At 41.9% G+C, this 18,711-nt stretch overlaps 1 protein-coding gene across 4 annotated transcripts in view; it reads left to right on the top strand.

The window, feature by feature from the left end:
* OXNAD1 (oxidoreductase NAD binding domain containing 1) overlaps positions 1 to 15,888 on the top strand; it is a 36,487-nt gene extending 20,599 nt beyond the window's left edge. For all 4 annotated transcript variants that reach the window (XM_025448731.3, XM_025448734.3, XM_025448733.3 and 1 more), the window contains 5 exons: positions 116 to 222; positions 6,782 to 6,923; positions 13,511 to 13,753; positions 14,533 to 14,641; positions 15,320 to 15,888. In XM_025448731.3, coding sequence (XP_025304516.1) covers positions 116 to 222; positions 6,782 to 6,923; positions 13,511 to 13,753; positions 14,533 to 14,641; positions 15,320 to 15,474 — 756 coding nt within the window. In that variant the 3' untranslated portion in view covers positions 15,475 to 15,888. The remainder of the gene's footprint in view (positions 1 to 115; positions 223 to 6,781; positions 6,924 to 13,510; positions 13,754 to 14,532; positions 14,642 to 15,319) is intronic.
* The last annotated feature ends 2,823 nt before the right edge of the window (positions 15,889 to 18,711 follow it).

Genomic DNA, 18,711 nt, shown 5'->3' with positions numbered 1-18,711 from the left:
AAAAATCACATCTTTGTAGATTAAAAAAAAAAAAAAAGCCTTAGTTACCAGGAAACTAGTTTGTTTCTGATGTGTATACACACTAACCTCAGTCACAGTTCATCTTTTGCTCTAGGTCGTGTCGGCTGCTAAGGTGTGTGGGGCTGCTGATGAGTCACCATCAGTGAAGAGGCTGCACCTTCTTATTGCTGATAAAGACTTTTCTTTTAAAGCTGGCCAGTGGTAAGTGGCTTCTCTGTTTCCTTAGTGTTGTGTTCATGAAGGTGCCATCAAATAGAAGGGCTTATCATTGTTATTATTCTTTTTTATTTTTTTTTAAGATTTTACTTATTTATTCATGAGAGACACACAGAGAGAGAGAGACAGAGACACAGGCAGAGGGAGAAGCAGGCTCCATGCAGAGAGCCTGATGTGGGACTCGATCCCAGGTCTCCAGGATCACGCCCTGGCTGAAGGCAGCGCTAAACCTTAGCCACCTGGGCTGCCCTATCATTGTTATTATTATTTTAAATTTTAAGAGAACTTCAAGGAGACTGCGCAGAGCGTGGAGCCCGATAGAGGGCTCCATCCCATGACCCCGAGATCACGACCTGAGCCAAAACCAGGAGTTGGATGCCCAACCAACTGAACCACCCAGGTGCCCGTAGAAGGGCTTATTTTTTCTTCTGGAAGGGATTACGTGTCTAGCTGTTTTTCCTGAGGAATAGGAATTCTAGCCCATCCCCATTCAGGGGGAGCCTTCCTTAGGCATAGGGAATCTGATTCTTTTCCTCACCTCAGAGCTCACCTTGGTTTTGAGCCCTTGACCTTCTCAGTCATATATGAAAATTGCTGCCTTGAGTTTTGTAGATTGAAACAAAGCTTAGTTCTGAGCCACGGACCTGATAACTGATAATTATGCTCTTCAGAAATGGTTGCTATAATAGAATGCTCTGGAATAATCTAATCGGCTTGATTATTTGTGCTGGGGATTGATACATTGTAAAAAATTAGTCTTTATGTCAAATACAGAGTAAACACAGCAGTCTGGAAAGAAGAATACCCAGTTATGTCACAGAACTGACCACCCTCTCAACTGAATTACTGCATCACTTGTCTGAGTTGAGTTTAAATATTTTCCTGAATTTATTATCAGGACCCCCCCGCCGATCAGGCCCAGCTTGCACCACACTGATTGTGCCTATTTGACACCGAAGACTAGTCAGCATACGGACAGGCTAACAGCCCAGCTGTCCCACTATTCCTGCGAGTGGCTTCACTGAGTTGCAATTCAAGTTGCATTGTAAATAAAACAGCTTGTATTTCCTTAGGAAAGGTGTGTTTGGGTGTATGTTTCCTTTATTTAAATAAAGCATTCATTTCTAAGTGAATTTCTGGCATGTCAATCTTGGTAGTATTTCTTAGGAGTCACTTGACTAATTTTGGCAGTCCATCTGGAAATGTGGTTTTGTTAGAAGGAGGATGTGTGATAATAGCAAGAGTTAGCAGTCTTGTGTTAATAGTTTGCCTTTGAATTTAGAACTAGAAAACAAGATGCTGATTGCAATAATTTGCGTTTGTGAAGCAATTTACTGCAATCTTTGCACATGTTCAGTGATACATATTAAATGCATTTGGGCTGTTTTAGGGGGGCGGGCAACATTTTTACCCTTCAAAAATAGTTTAGCAGTTATTACATTGAAAAGTGGAAACTTTAATTGTAATGATCTGTCTTTCCGTATTTCCCTTCTGTGGAAGTGTTTGGGTCCTGTGCACAGCATTGTCCCTGTGTCTTCAGCTCTGAATTGCGCCAAGACTCCTGATTAGAGAAAGACCGTGCACTGGTTTATAATGCTGCTACCTTGGTGTGCCTGCAAGTGTATTAGCACTTGCAAACTGTAGTTACCAGATAAAAATACCATCATTCCCTAGTGATATATATAGAAATAGGGTTCCCCTGTGATCCTCAAGATTAGATTTTCAGGGTTGGTATTATATATCCCATTTCGATGAATGGATTTGGTAATCTCACTGATGTCAGGACTGGTTTTACAATGCACCTGACAGACTCCTGCTGCAGAGGGCAGACATCAGGGTGGTCATCTCTGGCTATTTAGTATTGACCTTTCCCTGCCAGGTGTCCATCAGCATTCATTCCTGGCATTTGAACCTCCCCTTTTAAAAGATTGCTCCCTTGCCACTGACTTATTGTGTGGCTGTAAGTTCTTTTGGAAATTTGACTTCTTGCTTACCGAATGGCTATTTGCTTAGATTAGTGATGTCTGCATCTTCGGTTCCATTGCTAGGATGGCTTTTGCTCTGCATTCTGTTAGGTTATCAGCTTGATGGTAAGCTCCATTAGTAGCATTTTGGGGAAGAGGACAAAGATCAGGGAGAGAGAGTATGGATGCAGCTGCCATGCAATTTGTATAGTTAGGATTATTAGAGTGGAGTGCTGCTAGAGGTAAAGGAGAAGATTGCTCTTGGGCTTATCTCTAGGGTCAGAGATTGGGCCATGATCCCACATCTCTGAATTCCTGACCACTGCCCTCATCTGACACCTGCCAAACTAAGAGGGAGGCTCTAGACCTGCACAGGACCAAGGGGAAGCAAGGCCAAAGCATTTTTGTAGAGAGCAAGGTGTGTCTCTGACTTCATGTAAGATGACATAAATTTTCATGTTTGAAAGTGACTGGGCTCTACTAAGAGAAAGGGCTCCAAGAAGAAACAGATGAGAGGAGTAAGATCAATGAAATAAGATTCTACTCCTACCCTCTAGCAGGGCCGCTGCATTGTGGGCAGTATATACCCTCTGTGGCCGTGTTCAGCAGCCTCGACTCTTACATGACCACACATAAAAAGCGCCACGTTCCTTGGTGTCATCATTGTTCAGTTCAGACTGTGTCCTCCTCCATGCTTGTTTGGTGACTGCTGTGTGTTTTTAAGACTCCGCTGTGAAGTCTTCGTTAATTCCTCCATACCTGGTATAATTGACTGCTGCATCCTCTGCTTTCTCCCCCCTTCAACCCCAGGAAGATTTTTTTTAAATAGTGGTTTTATTAGTTTTTTCCCGATGAAATCACATATGTTGGACGTAAGAAGAAATCTACACTAAGTTCCAGTTCTTCCAGACAGGTCTCAAATGATGAACATTTTCTCTCCTCCAAGCAGATTTTGTCATAGCCCCTGTAATTATATTTATTTGTTCATTTTCTTCCCATTTGAGTGAGTTTATTGAGGGCAGGAATCACAACATTCTTTTTTTTTTTTTCCTTTTTTTTTTAAGATATTTATTTATTCATGAGAGACACACAGAGAGAGAGAGGCAGAGACATAGGTAGAGGGAGAAGCAGGCTCCCCAAGGGGAGCCTGATGTGGGACTCGATCCCCAAACCTGGGATCATGCCCTGAGCTGAAGGCAGACACTCAACCCCTGAGCCACCCAGGCGTCCCAGGAATCACGACATTCTTGATCTTTAGCTCCAGCACTAACCATGGTGCCTGTACTAGGTAAGCAGGTGCTATCTGTAGTATTTGCACAGGGGATGAGGGAGGGGCTCCACATGCTCAAGCTGAAGACTAAAGGGTTTTAGGATCTCATGGTGAAGCATCAACTTTTGGCCACAGTTTGTGTACCTGGTCTCTGCTGGGCCCTGGGGCTGGACGGGGCTGCCTACTGTGTCACAATTAGATAAGGATATGTGGCTTCACTACACAGTTAGGCTCTTTCTCCCAGTTTTTCCTATATTCACTTTTATGAGAGTGCAGTTAGTACCTCAGCTCTTGGCTTCAAGAATGCTAGTCTTGGAAAGGGCATTTTTTAAGTGTGTGTGTGTGTGTGTGTGTGTGTGTGTTTAAAATTTTTTTTCTTGGGATCCCTGGGTGGCTCAGCGGTTTAGCACCTGCCTTCAGCCCAGGGCGTGATCCTGGAGTCCCAGGATCGAGTCCCACATCGGGCTCCCTGCCATGGAGCCTGCTTTTCCCTCTGCCTGTGTCTTTGCCTCTCTCTCTGTCTGTCTCTCATGAATAAATAAATAAAATCTTTTTTTTTAACAAAATCTTTTTAAAAAAATAAAATAAAATAAAAAATAAAAACTTTTACTTGGACAGATGTTTTATTAAATGTGTATTGTGCATATTTTCTTAAATCCATTCAGATGAAGTTTTGATGTCATTTGAATTCTGTAGCATTTAATGAAGGAGTCTTTTTTTTTTTTTTTTAAGGTTGCTTTCCAAAGTTACTGGAGAAGGAAAGATCCCTTCACTTATCTGAGAGAATGGCCTTTATCAACATCAAGCAGCAGAGGGCGCTATGGTTTAGGATATGAAGCTGCAAAAAGTAGCTCATTGATTAACTTATTTTTTAAAACATAGCTGTAGAGATACTCTTGTAGTTCTTCTCTGATAGCATACAGAAACTGTATTAATAAATATTAGCTATAGGCACAACAAGAGAGGCAGAGACACAGGCAGAGAGAGAAGCAGGCTCCCTACAGAGAGCCCGATGTAGGACTCAACCCCAGGACCCTGGGATCACACTCTGAGCCAAAGGCAGATGCTCAACTGCTGAGCCACCCAGGTGTCCCTATTTTAGCTCTTTTATGGATCATTTGTAGCATAAAGTAATTTTTTCTAGGCTAGTTTCTCCATTTTTTTTTTAACCTTGGTGTTTGGTGTCATATCTAAGTAACTGTTACCATGAAGTTACTCCTCTGTAAGTCTTCCAAAAGTTTATAATTTTTCTTACCTTTAAGTCTGTGACCCATTTTGAGTTAATTTATGTATATGGTGTGAGGTAGGGGTCCGACTTCATTCTTTTAATGTGTGGATATCCAGTTGTTCGTTGAAAAGACTGTTCTTTTGTCATTGAATTATGTTGATACCCTTGTCAAAAATCAATTGACCACATGTTTAAGAGTTTACTTTTGGACTTGGAATTCTTCTTCTTTTTTTTTTTAAGATTTTATTTATTTATTTATTTATTTATGTGAGACAGAGAGAGACAGAGACATAGGCACAGGGAGCCTGATGCAGGGCTTGATCCCAGGCCCTAGAATCATAACCTGAGCCAAACAAAGGCAGATGCTCAACCACTGAGCCCCTCAGGTGCCCCTGGACTTGTAATGGTTTATCATTGGTCTATGTGCCTGTCCTTATGCTAGTACTACAGTGTCTTCATTAACTGTAGCTTTATAGTAAGTTTTGAAATCAAAAGGTGTGAGTCCTCCAAATTTGTTCTTTTTCCAGATTGTTTTGATGATTCTAGGTTCCTTTTATTTCCATATTAATTTTATGATCATTTTGCCAGTTTCTGCAAAGAAACCATCTGGAAGTTTAGATAGGTATTGCATTGAATCTGTAGATCTATGTGGAGAGTATTGCCCTTTTTTTTTTCTTTTTAAGATTTTATTTATTCATAGAGACACACAGAGAGAGAGGGGCAGAGACACAAGCAGAGGGAGAAGCAGGCTCCATGCAGGGAGCCTGACGTGGGACTCAGTCCCGGGACTCCAGGATCATGCCCTGGGCTGAAGGCGGCGCTAAACCGCTGAGCCACCCGGGCTGCCAAGTATTGCCATCTTAACACTATTAAGTCTTTCGGTCTATGAACATAAGATGTCTTTTTATTTATTTAGATCTTTTTTAATGTTTCTCCATAATGTTTTGTGGTTTTCAGTGTGCAAGTCTTATACTTTTGTTAATTTATTCCCAATTCTTTTTTATGCTATTATAAATTTTATTTTTCTTAATTTCACATTTAAATTGTTAACTGCTAGTGTATACAAATACAATTGATTTTTATTAATCTTGTATTCTGTAATATTATTTGAACTTGCTTATTGGTTCTCCTATCTTCATAGCAGATTCCTTAGGATTTTCTATATACATCATGTCATCTGCAATTTCTTCCTCAAATCTTCGTACCTTTTATTTCATTTTCTTCCTTAATTGCCTTGGCTAGAACCTCTAGTACAATGTTGAAAAGAAGTGTTAGGAGCAAACATCCTTGTCTTATTTCTGTGTTTAGGGGAAAAACTTGTAGCTTTTTACCATTAAACATTACACATTTTGTTGAAAGCCTTTGTTAGATTGAGGAGGCTCCCAGTTTCATAGTTTGCTGACTATTTTTATTATGTAAGGGTCTTAAATATTGCCAACTGCCTTTTCTGCACGTATTGAGATGATACTTGGGTTTTGTCCATTGTTCTAAGTGGTGTATTTCACTGATTGATTTTCAGGTGTTAAACCAACCTAGAATTTCTGGGATTTTTAAATCTGTATTCACAAGGGATACTGAACTGTAGTCTTTTCTTGTTATATCTTTGTCTGGTTTTGGTAGGGTAATACTGACCTCATAGAATGAGTTGGTAAATGTTCTTTCTGTTTTGGGGGAAGAGTTTATAAAAGTTTAGTGTTCTTTAAAAATGTTTGGTAGAATTTCACCAGTGATGCCATCTGGACCTATCCTTTTCTTTCTAGGAATTTTTGAAATTACTAAAACTATTTACTTGTTACAGGTCTGTTCAGATTTTCTGTTTCTTCTTGAGTTCAATTTGGTAATTTCTGTCTTTCTAGGAATGTATCCTTTTCATCTAAGTTATCTAAGTTTTTGTCATATAGTTGTTCATGGAATTCCTATAATAATCTTTTATTTTTGTAAGGTAGGTGATGATGTCCTCCTTCCATTCTTGATTTTACTCATTTTATCTTTTATTTTTTTTAAGTTTGTCAGTTTTACTTATTTCATTGCCCACTTTTAAAATCGCTTCAACAAAAAGCGCTTATTTGCCTTTCTTTTTAGGATTGATTTCTTTATCCCAGGAGTGTCTGTGGTTGGTGGGTTCTCAATATGCTCCAGCCCCAGACTGCTAGAACAAGAGAGAATGATAGAATTGGCAGTGAAATATACAAACCACCCTCCTGCTCTCTGGATTCACAATCAGGTGAGCAAACCTGTTTAAACTTGGAGATCTGGCCATTGCTTCCTCCCACAAAATTTGTGTTCAGCTCAATTCATGCACCTAAGAAACCTAGCTAGGCTTGAGTGAAAAGGGTACATGCTCACAAAGAGCTCCCCTACATCCAGAATTCCGACTCTATAATGCTCGAAGAAGCAGAATCCTTTTGATGCATTAAGGAAGACTCACAGATACTTTGAGATCTGAAAATATCTTCTGGGTTGCCAGTGTTCAGTTGAATACTGCTTTAGTATATGAGCATTTTACTTTATATGTAAGGCTTTTTTAAATTGGCTCTCTGTATGTATGTCTTGTAAATGGTAAATCTATAAATCAGATTATTTTGTCCTAACTATCCTAAATAAAAGGAATTAAACTATTATTCTGTCACTTGGAAAGGAAGTGATTTCTTTTTTTTTTTTTTTTTTTTTTAAGTTTATTTATGATAGTCACACAGAGAGAGAGAGAGAGAGGCGGAGACATAGGCAGAGGGAGAAGCAGGCTCCATGCACCAGGAGCCCGATGTGGGATTCGATCCCGGGTCTCCAGGATCGTGCCCTGAGCCAAAGGCAGGCGCTAAACCGCTGCGCCACCCAGGGATCCCAGGAAGTGATTTCTGATCACATCCCACTTGTGCCCACAGCTGAGCGCTGCTAAGTCCATGGTACCATTGCCTCTCTGGAGAGTTCTTAACACGGTATCCTGAGAGGGAATCCACCTTTGCTGCTAATAACTCATGTTTCACCATGAGACTCAACACAGTCCTACATAAGCTGACTATTCATCACCTCTGAGAACTCTGATAACAAAGAATGAGCTCAGCACAAGTCACTTGTTTGCCTTCTTAGTTTTTGACCCTTGTCTCCTTTTGCCATCCCTTTTCTTTCTAGAGTGTGCCTTCTATATTTACCAACAACCTCCATCCCGACCCAGGCATTTTCTTATCTCCAGAAAGGAGTTACTAGTACGATATTGTAGCTATAGACAAACTGATTTTAAAATCAAAGGGACTAGAGTTTTTGAAACAGAATAAAGTAGAAAGAATCACATTACTCAAATGTCAGAATAAAATAAAGCTATAATAATCAAAACAGTGTGGTATTGGTGAAGGGATGGACACACAAATTGATGGAAGAGAATAGAGAGTTTAGGAGTATCCAACACACATACGGTAATTTGATTTTTGACAACTGTGCTAAAGAAATTCAGTGGCGAAAGGATAGCCCTTTCATTTTTTTTTTAAATTTTTATTTATTTATGATAGTCACAGAGAGAGAGAGAGAGAGAGAGAGAGAGGGAGGCAGAGACACAGGCAGAGGGAGAAGCAGGCTCCATGCACCGGGAGCCCGACATGGGATTCGATCCCGGGTCTCCAGGATCGTGCCCTGGGCCAAAGGCAGGCGCCAAACCGCTGCGCCACCCAGGGATCCCTGGATAGCCCTTTCAACATGTAGTGCTAGAACAATTATTTATCCGTATGTCAAAAAAAAGAATTTTGTCCTAAGTGTCATACTTTTTGATGAAAAATTCCCGCAAAATAAATTGTAGATATCATTGGAAAACACAAAATTATAACAGTTTTAGAAGAAAACATAGGAAACATTCTAGACTTGAGGGTAGGTGCATTAGGACATGACACCAAAAGTCAAATCTGTAAAAAGAAGAGATTGATAATAGGACAATCAAAATTCAAAATATTTTTTTACAAAAGATACTATTAACAGAATTTTTAAAAAACAAGCTACAGACTCAGAAAGTTGTTTGCACTTAGTTATCCAACAAAGGTTACTTAATATCCAAAATACTTAAAGAGCTCTCAAAAATCAGCAAAAAGAAAACAAGTGTAATTTAAAAATGGACAAAAGACTGCTCCTGGCATGGAGCCTGCTTCTCCCTCTGCCTGTGTCTCTGCCTCTCTCTCTCTCTATGTCTATCATGAATAAATAAATAAATAAATCTTTAAAAAAAATGGACAAAAGACTGAATAGATACTTTGCTACTAAGGATATAAGAACAGCTAATAATCAATGACAGGATATTGAACATCATTCGGGAAGTGCAGATTAAAACCAGATACAGGGATCCCTGGGTGGCTCAGCGGTTTAGCGCCTGCCTTGGGCCCAGGTGCGATCCTGGAGACCCGGGATCGAATCCCACGTCGGGCTCCCGGTGCATGGAGCCTGCTTCTCCCTCTGTCTGTGTCTCTGCCTCTCTCTCTCTCTCTCTGTGACTATCATAAATAAATAAAAATTTTTTTAAATAATAATAAAAAAAAACCAGATACAGTGGGATATCTCTACCCCACCTATTAGAATGATTAAAGTTAAAAATTCTGACAGTACCAAATGCTGGTAAGGATGTGGAGTGACTGGAACTCTTTTATAGCTTATATTGCTAGCAGAAATGCAAGATACAGCAGCCAGTCTGGAAAACATTTTGGTAGTTTTATATGAAATTAAATATACATTCTTTTTTGAAATTAAATATACATTTATCATAAGTCATAGTAATAGTGCTCCTGAGTCTTTATTCTAGAGAAACAAAAGCTCTGTTCATATAAAAACCTGTACATGAACATTTATAGTGGTTCTATTCATAATTAACAAAAACTAGAAACAACCCAAATGTCCCTCAAAAGGTGAATGGGTAAACAAATTGTAATGTTATTCAGCAGTAAAAATGGGTGAACCATTGATGGACTCCACTTGGGTGAGTCTCAGAGGCCACATATTGAGTAAAAGAAGCCAATCTCAAAGGTTACATACTCTATAATCCCATTTCTGTCACACTCTGGAGGACAGAAATACAATGAGTGGTTAACAGGGGTTAGGGTAGGGAAAGATGTGATCATAGAGGGGAAAGCACAGGGAGGTTTTGAGGATGATGAGACTGTTCTGTATCTTGGTTTTGATGGTAGTTAGATCTGTGTATGTGTTAAAATCCACAGAATTGTACTCCCCTCTACCCCCCAAAAAAGTTTTTAAATCTACAGCGGCATACAAAAATATCCATTCTAATTGTGATTTACATGCCGAGTTGTTTCTGTTCAGAGTAAGGCAGCCACTTGCCCTAGCATTTCCATTCTAAGTATCCTGTCACATTTTTTTACCCTCTGACCTTCAGAGTCCTTCCTTCCACATGTCCTCAGCTGCCTCATTCCTTTTTAGATTATTTCTGGATTTCCCACCCATTGCTGTCTCTCAAAAAATGCTGTAGGGGTGGGACCAGCAAGGTTGCCATGTGCCCCTTGCTTGGTGTTAAAATGAGCTTAGTGCCACGAGCCCCCTCCAGTTATCTGCCTCCCACGTGACCTGCCCTGGTCCTGGTCCACAGCTCCCTGCTTGGTTTCATGCCTCATTGGCATTTCAATGAAGGAACTTATTCTTAGAGGCTGAAGAAAATCTCCAAGTGGCATTGCTTGAATGCACATTTTAATTGTAGTGCCTACTCCACTCTGCCCGGTGGGAGTTGCAAACAGCCTTTATGAAGTCAGATTTTTCTTGGAACCGTTCTCAGGTGGCTATTTTCCTCCTGAGGATTTGTCTTATTAAGCTATTAGAGTGGACAATGGAGGCACGTGAGTGTCTGGGTGGCAGCAGGCCGCTCTATTGGGACATGGGATAAAGTGCCATAAATGTCTTCCTTTATTTTATCTGCTTTGGCTCAGGCTCCTGGCAGGGTAAAGGGTTCTAGACAGCTATTGTGTGCTGGGCTCCAGTTGCTGTGGAAAAGTTGTTTATTTCCCAAGTAGAAAATCTATACCCAAAACATGGCTGTGTAATTGAAGGTAATGTCCTTTTACTCACTTCCATATTACAGCGTGCAGTACTTTGAGTGTTGTATTCGTGCTACCTTGGCAGCTTTTATTGATCAATAAAAGACAAAGATGGCTTTTCATTCTTTCCAGATGCTAGCAAATGAGAAGATAGATCTATTTAAGATTATTTTGTCACTCGGGAGATGGCAGGCCCCTTTATTTTTTTTTATTTTTTTTATTTTTTTTATTATTTTTTTTTTTGCCAACTTTAGAGCTTTGAAAATACTCTGGTTTCAAAACACAGTTCTCTAAAGGCTTTGCTGTCATTACTAATCCTGCTGAAGATGATCACTGGAGAAAATGATTTCTTTCTCATTTCTTAGTTTCTTTTACTCATAGATTCTTAGAGATAAAGGGAGACATGTACAGGCAAGCAAGATGGGGAGTGAGGGGACAGAGATTAAATCTGTTGTCATCATTAGGCAGAACTTTTCATACCATAGCTTCTGTTTTAGAGACTTGAAAAGAAAGGGCATTTTGAAGCACTTTGGTAGCCAGTGTAGTGATCCGAGATTGTACTTACTCCTAACAGAATGCTCCATTGCTGCTAATTTCTCTTGTCAAGAATGAAAACCCACTTACCATCCTTCGTGTAAAAATGGCCTATATATAAGTTTAGCTGTTTTTCTTTTCCCTCCGGGAAAGGATTTCCCTTTGCTTAATAGTTTGTTACAGGAAAGGATCTCTTTTGTGAATTAGAATAATTTTCTTTTTTTTCTCACATTTCTCTGAGACTTTTTTTTTTTTTTGAGACTAAATCTTCTTTAAGATTTAACTTCTTTAAGTTGTAAAGTTCCAAATTCAATTCATGTCAGAAAGTACTTACCTGCCTACCTGCCATATAGGGTGTCAAGGAGTGAATGCTGAGGGTTTGGTCTTTAAAAAGCACATGATTACTTATTGCTTCTTAAGAGAGAGTTCATTTAGTTGATTTACATCAGGAACATGTAATGGAGCAAACTTTTGCTCTTAATACAAATTTCTTTAGTTCTAGATTCTGTTTTTTAATGACAGGGAAGAAAGAAGCAGGTCCCCCAGAGCTTTTCTCCATGACAGCTTCAGTGACTGAAACACCTCCTCTAATAGAGCTTGACGCCAGCAAGCTGTTCTTCCGCCACACGGTGTATCATGTGATGGCCACCACAGCCCTGTGAGGTGAGCAGGACAGGTGTTGGTACCCATTTAACAGATGCAGCAGCAGAGGCTCAGAGAAATGAAGGAACTTGAGGGATTTCATAGGCTGTGATTAATAGTCATTCTTCTCTGACTCTTACATCAGTACATTTTCTCCAAACTAGAGGTCTCAACTCTCTCAGATCCAATGCCCTCTTTCTAGAACTACCCGAAATGAAACTCAAAGTTAATGTAATCACGTGAAAAAATTTTTTGGGTGGCATAATTCTCCAAGTGTAATGCCAAGGAGAAATAAAGAAAACTCGTAGATTAAATAGTAATTAGGAATCCCTAATGAGAGACTATGTATTTCACTATATCAGTGGTTGGGCAGATCTTAACTAGAAGATGGAATAAAGTGGTCAGATGGCTGTTCCTCAACGCAGAATCACTGTGAGTGCACTGTCTACTGATGCAGGTGGTACAAGCTGTTGTATGGAGACATGCGTGTTACCAGTTGGGATGTGGTTGTTCAGAACAGTGGACATACTTGGTAATGTTCTGGATACAGTAGAATATAATCTATAAGGTGGTTACATTGTGGAAAATTCAGACTCCACTGTGCAAGAAATGTTTTGGGTTTTTTATGAATGAGTTAGGATCTCGTCTCAGATCATTACAAATTAATTTTCACCTACATGTATGTCCCATGGGCCATTCATAAGTTTCTGCAGGGCAGTCCTGTGCATTGGAGATAATGTGCTGCTAAACTGGCTCTCTGAGTACAAAAAGTCATGACTTGCAGCATTTGCTAACTTCTGTGCTGCAGATACTCAGTGGCTGATTTCAAACTGCCAGTAGAAATGTTCATGAAATTCTTCAAAAATTACCCATCAGCTGAATAGGAGCCAGCTCCAGGGTGCTGCTAACTTCACAAGACATCTAGCATCTCTGGTCCTGCCTTCTAAATGCCAGTTGGGCTTTCCAAACCATTGTGACAACAAAAAAAGTATCATCACATGTTTTGTGGTAGTCACCCCCTGGTGAGTGAAGCCTCTGCTGCCTGTCCTTGCTGCTCCAGGGAGAAGTGAACAGGACTGAACAGCACCATAGCGCAGGCCTCGAGCCTGCACAGCAGCTCTGGCTGTGCCCTGCTGGTGACCTGGATGAAGCCCCCCAGTACCCAGAGTCTTCTCTGGTGAGCCCAAGGCAGCCACAGTGTAATGACACTTGCCCCATCCTGCCAGTCTGAGTTCCATAGCTTTGATCAGAAAACAGGAGCACCATACAGAAAAGGAAGCTCCTGCTTCAGAGCTATCCCGAGTCCAGTGCCACTTTCCACAACCCAGTTCATCACCTAAGAAGTTAACAAATGGCCAGATGACCGAAGTGAGCATCCTTTTCTCTGTTTTGGAGTGGCTGTGCAGTATGGGATCAGGAAGGCAGAGTGGCAAATGGCCTCTATAATGGACAAGTGGAACCGGTTCACAGTGCCTTGGGACACTTGAGAACCGGCCATAAAAATAGTCCTCAACGCTGATAAAGATGCAGGAGGTAGATGCCGTCCGTTTTCTTCAAGAAGAGCATCAGGTGTAAGACCTGTGCCACAAAGGACTAACAGATCTTTTCTTTCCTGCCTTAGTGTACACTTGACTCTGAAGTGGCTGTGAGAGTGGGTGGAGAGTTCTTCTTTGACCCACAGCCTGCAGATGCCTCTAGAAACCTCGTGTTGATTGCAGGAGGAGTAGGAATTAACCCTCTGCTTTCCATCCTGCGGCATGCGGCTGACCTCCACCGAGAACGGGCAAACAAGGGAAAGGGCTATGAGGTCGGGACGATAAAGCTGTTCTACAGTGCAAAAAATACCAGCGAGCTCCTGTTTAAGGTAAGGGACGAGTGCCCGTCTCCTAGCAAACTCGTGTCATGGTGTGACTCGTCCACAGACCTCTCTTCCTGTTCTTTCTGTCTTCTGTGTGAGAGTTCACTGCCTCAAAACGCTGGACAGGGCTTATCGTGTTCAGGTGGGAATTAACGTACGCTTCTCACGCAGGACTGTGAAACAGCTCATGTTCAGGAGGCTCCCGTGAAGGGACCCGACAGGACAGATCTGGCGGGCTTGGGTGTGGAGGCAGAGGAACAGAAAGGTCACCACAGCCCTGAGGCTCTGCTGAGCCAGGAGACCTGGGGTGGAGGGTGCTCGCATGTCTCCGGAGTAGGTGAGAGGCAGAGTTTGGCTGCGGCTGGGTGAACAAAACCCCCACCGGTTGCATCTGTTGAAAGGAAGTACATTTGACAGGAGAAGGCTTTCACTCCGGATTGCCTTGCAGCTGCAGGGATGAACAAAAGAACAGCAACAGTTAAAAGACACAACTGTGGTCAGTGAAACTGCTGCTTAATTGCCAATGCCTGAGAGAAAGGGAAAAGAAAAAACTCCCGGAGAGTTAGTAATATGCTTGTTAGCATATTCAGATTTCAATTAAAGCCAAATAGCCCTCTGTACTCTGAATGCTCTGGCCTGCTAGGCTGCAAACAATACCTCTCTAAGTAGAGAGGAAGAGTGGCAGACGTGTGCAGAATGGGAGTCGAGGTTCAGCGGCAGTGGTTGTGCACATCTGTTTTGATTTTTAAAAATTGTAGTGTGACCAACTATGTTTGACATTCCAGAAAAATATCCTCGATTTAGTAAATGAATTTCCTGAGAAGATTGCGTGCAGTTTGCATGTTACAAAACAGACAACGCAAATCAGTGCAGAACTCAAGCCCTACATCACGGGTGAGTCCCCTAAAGATATTTTGACTAACTCCATGCAGTTGTCTGCTGGACGTGCTAGTTGGTTGAGTGTAGATGCTTTACTGTCCGAGGCCACTGGCTGGTAATGCCGCTACCTGGAGAACTGGGAGGTGATTCCTCATGGAAAAATAAGGAGGGATTCGGTTGGATTTACTTACTGTATTCAGGTTTCTTGCTGCCCATGTTAAAATTTATTTTCCGCATATTGCAAAGGGGACCTTTGCGTCAACACTGTAGTATGCACACGGAGAATTTATATTCCAGCCTTAACTGAAGTCATGCCATTTGCCATTAATGGTCATTTAACTTGCTCGTGGTTTCCCCTGCTTGGAAAGATTCTTCACCAGTTTATTTACTTTGCTGAAGCCAGTTCTGAATCTCTACCAAAGATCAGTAAGCTAACTGGCCCTGTCCGAAGAGTGTGTTCTGGTCAGCTTCCCACTTTGCTTGCTGTCAGCTTAGGGAACCCGGAGATGCACTCCCTGCTTGGGTCTGGCGCCCGGTGCTGCCACCAGGAGCCGTCCTGTGAATGACCCCACCCTAGACTCCCTAAGCTTGGGTTACTGGAAATAAACCCTCTTGCTGAGTTGTGGTTAGTCCTTCCCCAGTTCAGTACAGGCATGTCCGGCTTATTTGGTGTTTATTCTGTTTTTTTGGTAGAAGGAAGAATAACAGAGAAGGAGATAAGAGATCATATTTCAGAAGAGACTTTGTTCTATATATGTGGCCCACCTCCAATGACAGACTTTTTCTCCAAGCAACTGGAGAACAGCCATGTTCCCAAAGAACACATTTGCTTTGAGAAGTGGTGGTAGGGAGCAGGCAAAGGTGGAAAAGAGAAAGCTGTGAAATCCACTCAGGACAGGAACAGAGACAAGATTTGTGGCATAACGGATTTACCTCCTATTCAGCTTTTTTTTTTTTTTTTTAAGCCTGAACTAAGTGACCAGCTGGAGCATAAAAGAAAAACCAGCTCACAGACTTAGATGATAAATTTTTTTACAAAGACTTCATTGATTAAATTATTTTTACTATATTTTCTTTTATTAATAACTGATTATCTCATGCTGTATCTTGAATTGGTCAATACAGATTTTCTTTCCTCTTAGGGAAAAAAGAGATACATACTTAATCATTTAAAAATGTGCTTTCCTGTGTAAAATGTAAGCTATCTTTATTTGATAGCAACCTTTATATCTTATGCTCAATAAACTTATAATTTAAACACATTCCTAATCATTTTACTTTGAAATTTCTTTCTATTTAATGTCTTCGTTCACTTTACTATGCCTGAAGCTTTGCTTCTTCAGACTGTCAAAGTTGGGTTTGGAAATGGAAGCTTATGAGGAAACTGCTTCAGGGAATTGAATATCTGGCATGTTGGCTTAATGTTAATGAATGTCCTAAGTATGTATCCTGACTGATTGTTAGTTTCTTCTCAAACGAAACCCTTCCTGCGCTCTGTGTCTTGGCCGCCTGCCTTAACACTCTACGTAGGAGGCGGCTTCTTGTTTGGGACAAAGGCGTCGGTGACTGCTGGACTGCATGTCGAATCTGCCTTCAATGACTAGGCTGGCTGCCTGTAAAAAATGTGCTGAGGATTGATTAGGGGGTACAGAGCCATTTCCAAATCCTGCTTTTCTGCCTTTTATTTATTTCTTTGCCAAGGTTGTTCTTGGCACCAGTAGCTCCTCGACATACTACTCGTTGAATGACTGAAAGAAAGCAACTGGCATTTAGCTCCTTGATAAGCCTGGGGGTTGGGAGGTGGTCCCCAGAATGGGTAGAGAGAATGGTAGAGCCTCATCTCAGGGCTGCTGTAATGAAACTCCTAGAAAGCAGACTGCTGTTCTTAACCTTCGTTTAGATTTTTAAAAATCCAAAACAAGTCCATAGGCTAAGGCCAGGCCATTCTTTCTGTGACACACAGTGTTGGGCCTGAAGCTACCAGCTTGGAGAACACTGTGAGAAGGAGAAGGCAAGATCAGTTCTAGAGACACAGGAGCCCCAGTTGGGATTCTGTTCCTGAGCTGATGGGAAAAGTCAACTTGCCTCTTGTCATCTGTGGCTATAGGCCTCCCAGGGACTTTGGGGCTTAAACACAGAATGGATTTATGGGGCCTGATGATGACTGGCACCACTGTTCTCAGTCATCATCTCAATGACTCTGCCCCATTTTGAATGTTGTCAAGTTTTAAGCAAAGATCATTTGTCAACTATTTCCATCCCAGATTTGAATTCAGCAGGAGGAAAGGGGGGCTGTTGACCTGATGGGAATTTCAAAGTTTATCCAAGGTGCACTGGTCACCAGTGTTTCAGAGGTGAGGTCTGGCCACTATAAGGAGCCCTGACTCATCAATTGGCCCCAAAGTGCTCAGGCCCAAGGGCTGGGCTTTAGGGCTGAGTACCCAAGAGGCACAGGAGCATAGCACCATGAGATTCAGTGATGTGGGAACAGCAAGGGGCTCTTCTGCTGGCTGGCCAAGGCAGCTGGTGTGGAAGCAGACACAAAGGTACAGAAAGAATGGCCGGCCCGGGCCTTTCTGTGTTGGGAGTGGAGATGCAGGGTGAGCCCCTTCAGCACAGCAGGAGATGGGAGCGTAGGGAGGTGCCACCACTGCCTGTCTGTCCACTATTGTGCTACAGCAAGGTCTACCTGTCCTGCCCAGCACCCTGCCAGTGACTGACTGTCACCATCTGTAACCTGCTTGGATGGGCCAGGTCATGACCTTGGCCTGGACTGTAGTTCCTTCAAGCCTGTCATTTCTGGTGCTGAGTGCTGGACAGTCTTTCTGGTCTGCTGGCCAAGAATGGCCTGTTGCCCTTGTTTACCAGGCTAGTCAAGATCTCTTGGGTACTTGGATTGAGCTAACTCCCGCCAGGGTGCCTTGAATTTATAGTGTGGTGGCTGAGAATATAGACTGGAGAGAGCCCTTGAATCATACTGCTTACTAGATAGATGACCTTGAGCGAGTCACTCAACTGTGGCATGCCTCAGTTTGTAATTACACACATGTGTGCACACACTTGCAGCTGCATATAAAACAGAGATAATACTCCATACCTCCTAGGGCTGTTAAGGGGACTAAATGTGATTTAAAAAAAAAAACATATAAAATGTGTAACAGAACACTGCTTGAGTGTGTTGTTAATTTGCTATTCCTTGTCCTATTGAGAAAGGATTTGAAGAGGCCAGATGGCTTAGGCTTAGTCCACTGACCTTTAACCTACTTGCAGGTAGGGCTCTGTCTTGTTCAGCACTATGCTCAGCCCACAGCAGTTGCTTAATATTTCTTACATGGGTGAAAGGACCTGCCCAGAGCTGATGAGCTACGTTAAAGAAATTCTTAAAGATCCTTCTGTCTCATGATTCTGTGAAAAGACGTTTCTTCTTGTGACAGGAGACCCTACAGTCTATGCATGAGATAGGTTTGAGCCTTCCTCAAATGTGAAGTGTTGGTATGAGCACCAGTGCTCACCAGAAAATGGATCAAATACTTGGTCTTTCCCAAGTAGTCCACCATTCCTCACCAACAGGCTGTCTGCAGGTGGCTGGGGAGCTCTGAGGTAAAACCCTGGAACCCTGGTTCTGGTTAGTAGCCTCTACTTTAAAAATCTTGTTATAAAAATGATGAAAGAATCAATGCTTGATTCTTTCCTTTTATTTATCAATATGAATTGGTGCCTTAGCAACCTCCAAAGATGGTCACCAGTGAGATGTTTTTAAGTTTCGTTATGAACTCATGGCTTTTTGTACATTTGATTGTATCTATTGTGGCCAATTTTCTGATGCTCAGCTTGTTCGGAATGGCCCCTGCTGTGTTGGTTGTGGGCGCTGATGAAGGGTTGGGACTCTCAGGGGTACAAAAAGTGATCTAATGAGCAGGAAGGAGGAAAAGAAGGTAAGTGTGGTATCAGGAAGCTACATGAAGAAAGCATCTCAGGGAGGACAGACTGGCTAGCTGTGTCATGTTGCTGGTAGGACAGGAGAGAGGAGTTTCCCACGAGTGGCCATTGATTTAGCAGCTGGAAGGTCACTGGTGATCTCCATA

Source organism: Canis lupus, chromosome 23 (assembly GCF_003254725.2).
Source record: "Canis lupus dingo isolate Sandy chromosome 23, ASM325472v2, whole genome shotgun sequence".
NCBI classification, from domain to species: domain Eukaryota; kingdom Metazoa; phylum Chordata; class Mammalia; order Carnivora; family Canidae; genus Canis; species Canis lupus.
The sequence above is the reverse complement of the archived record's forward strand: the minus strand, read 5'-3'. Positions and strand labels throughout refer to the sequence as shown.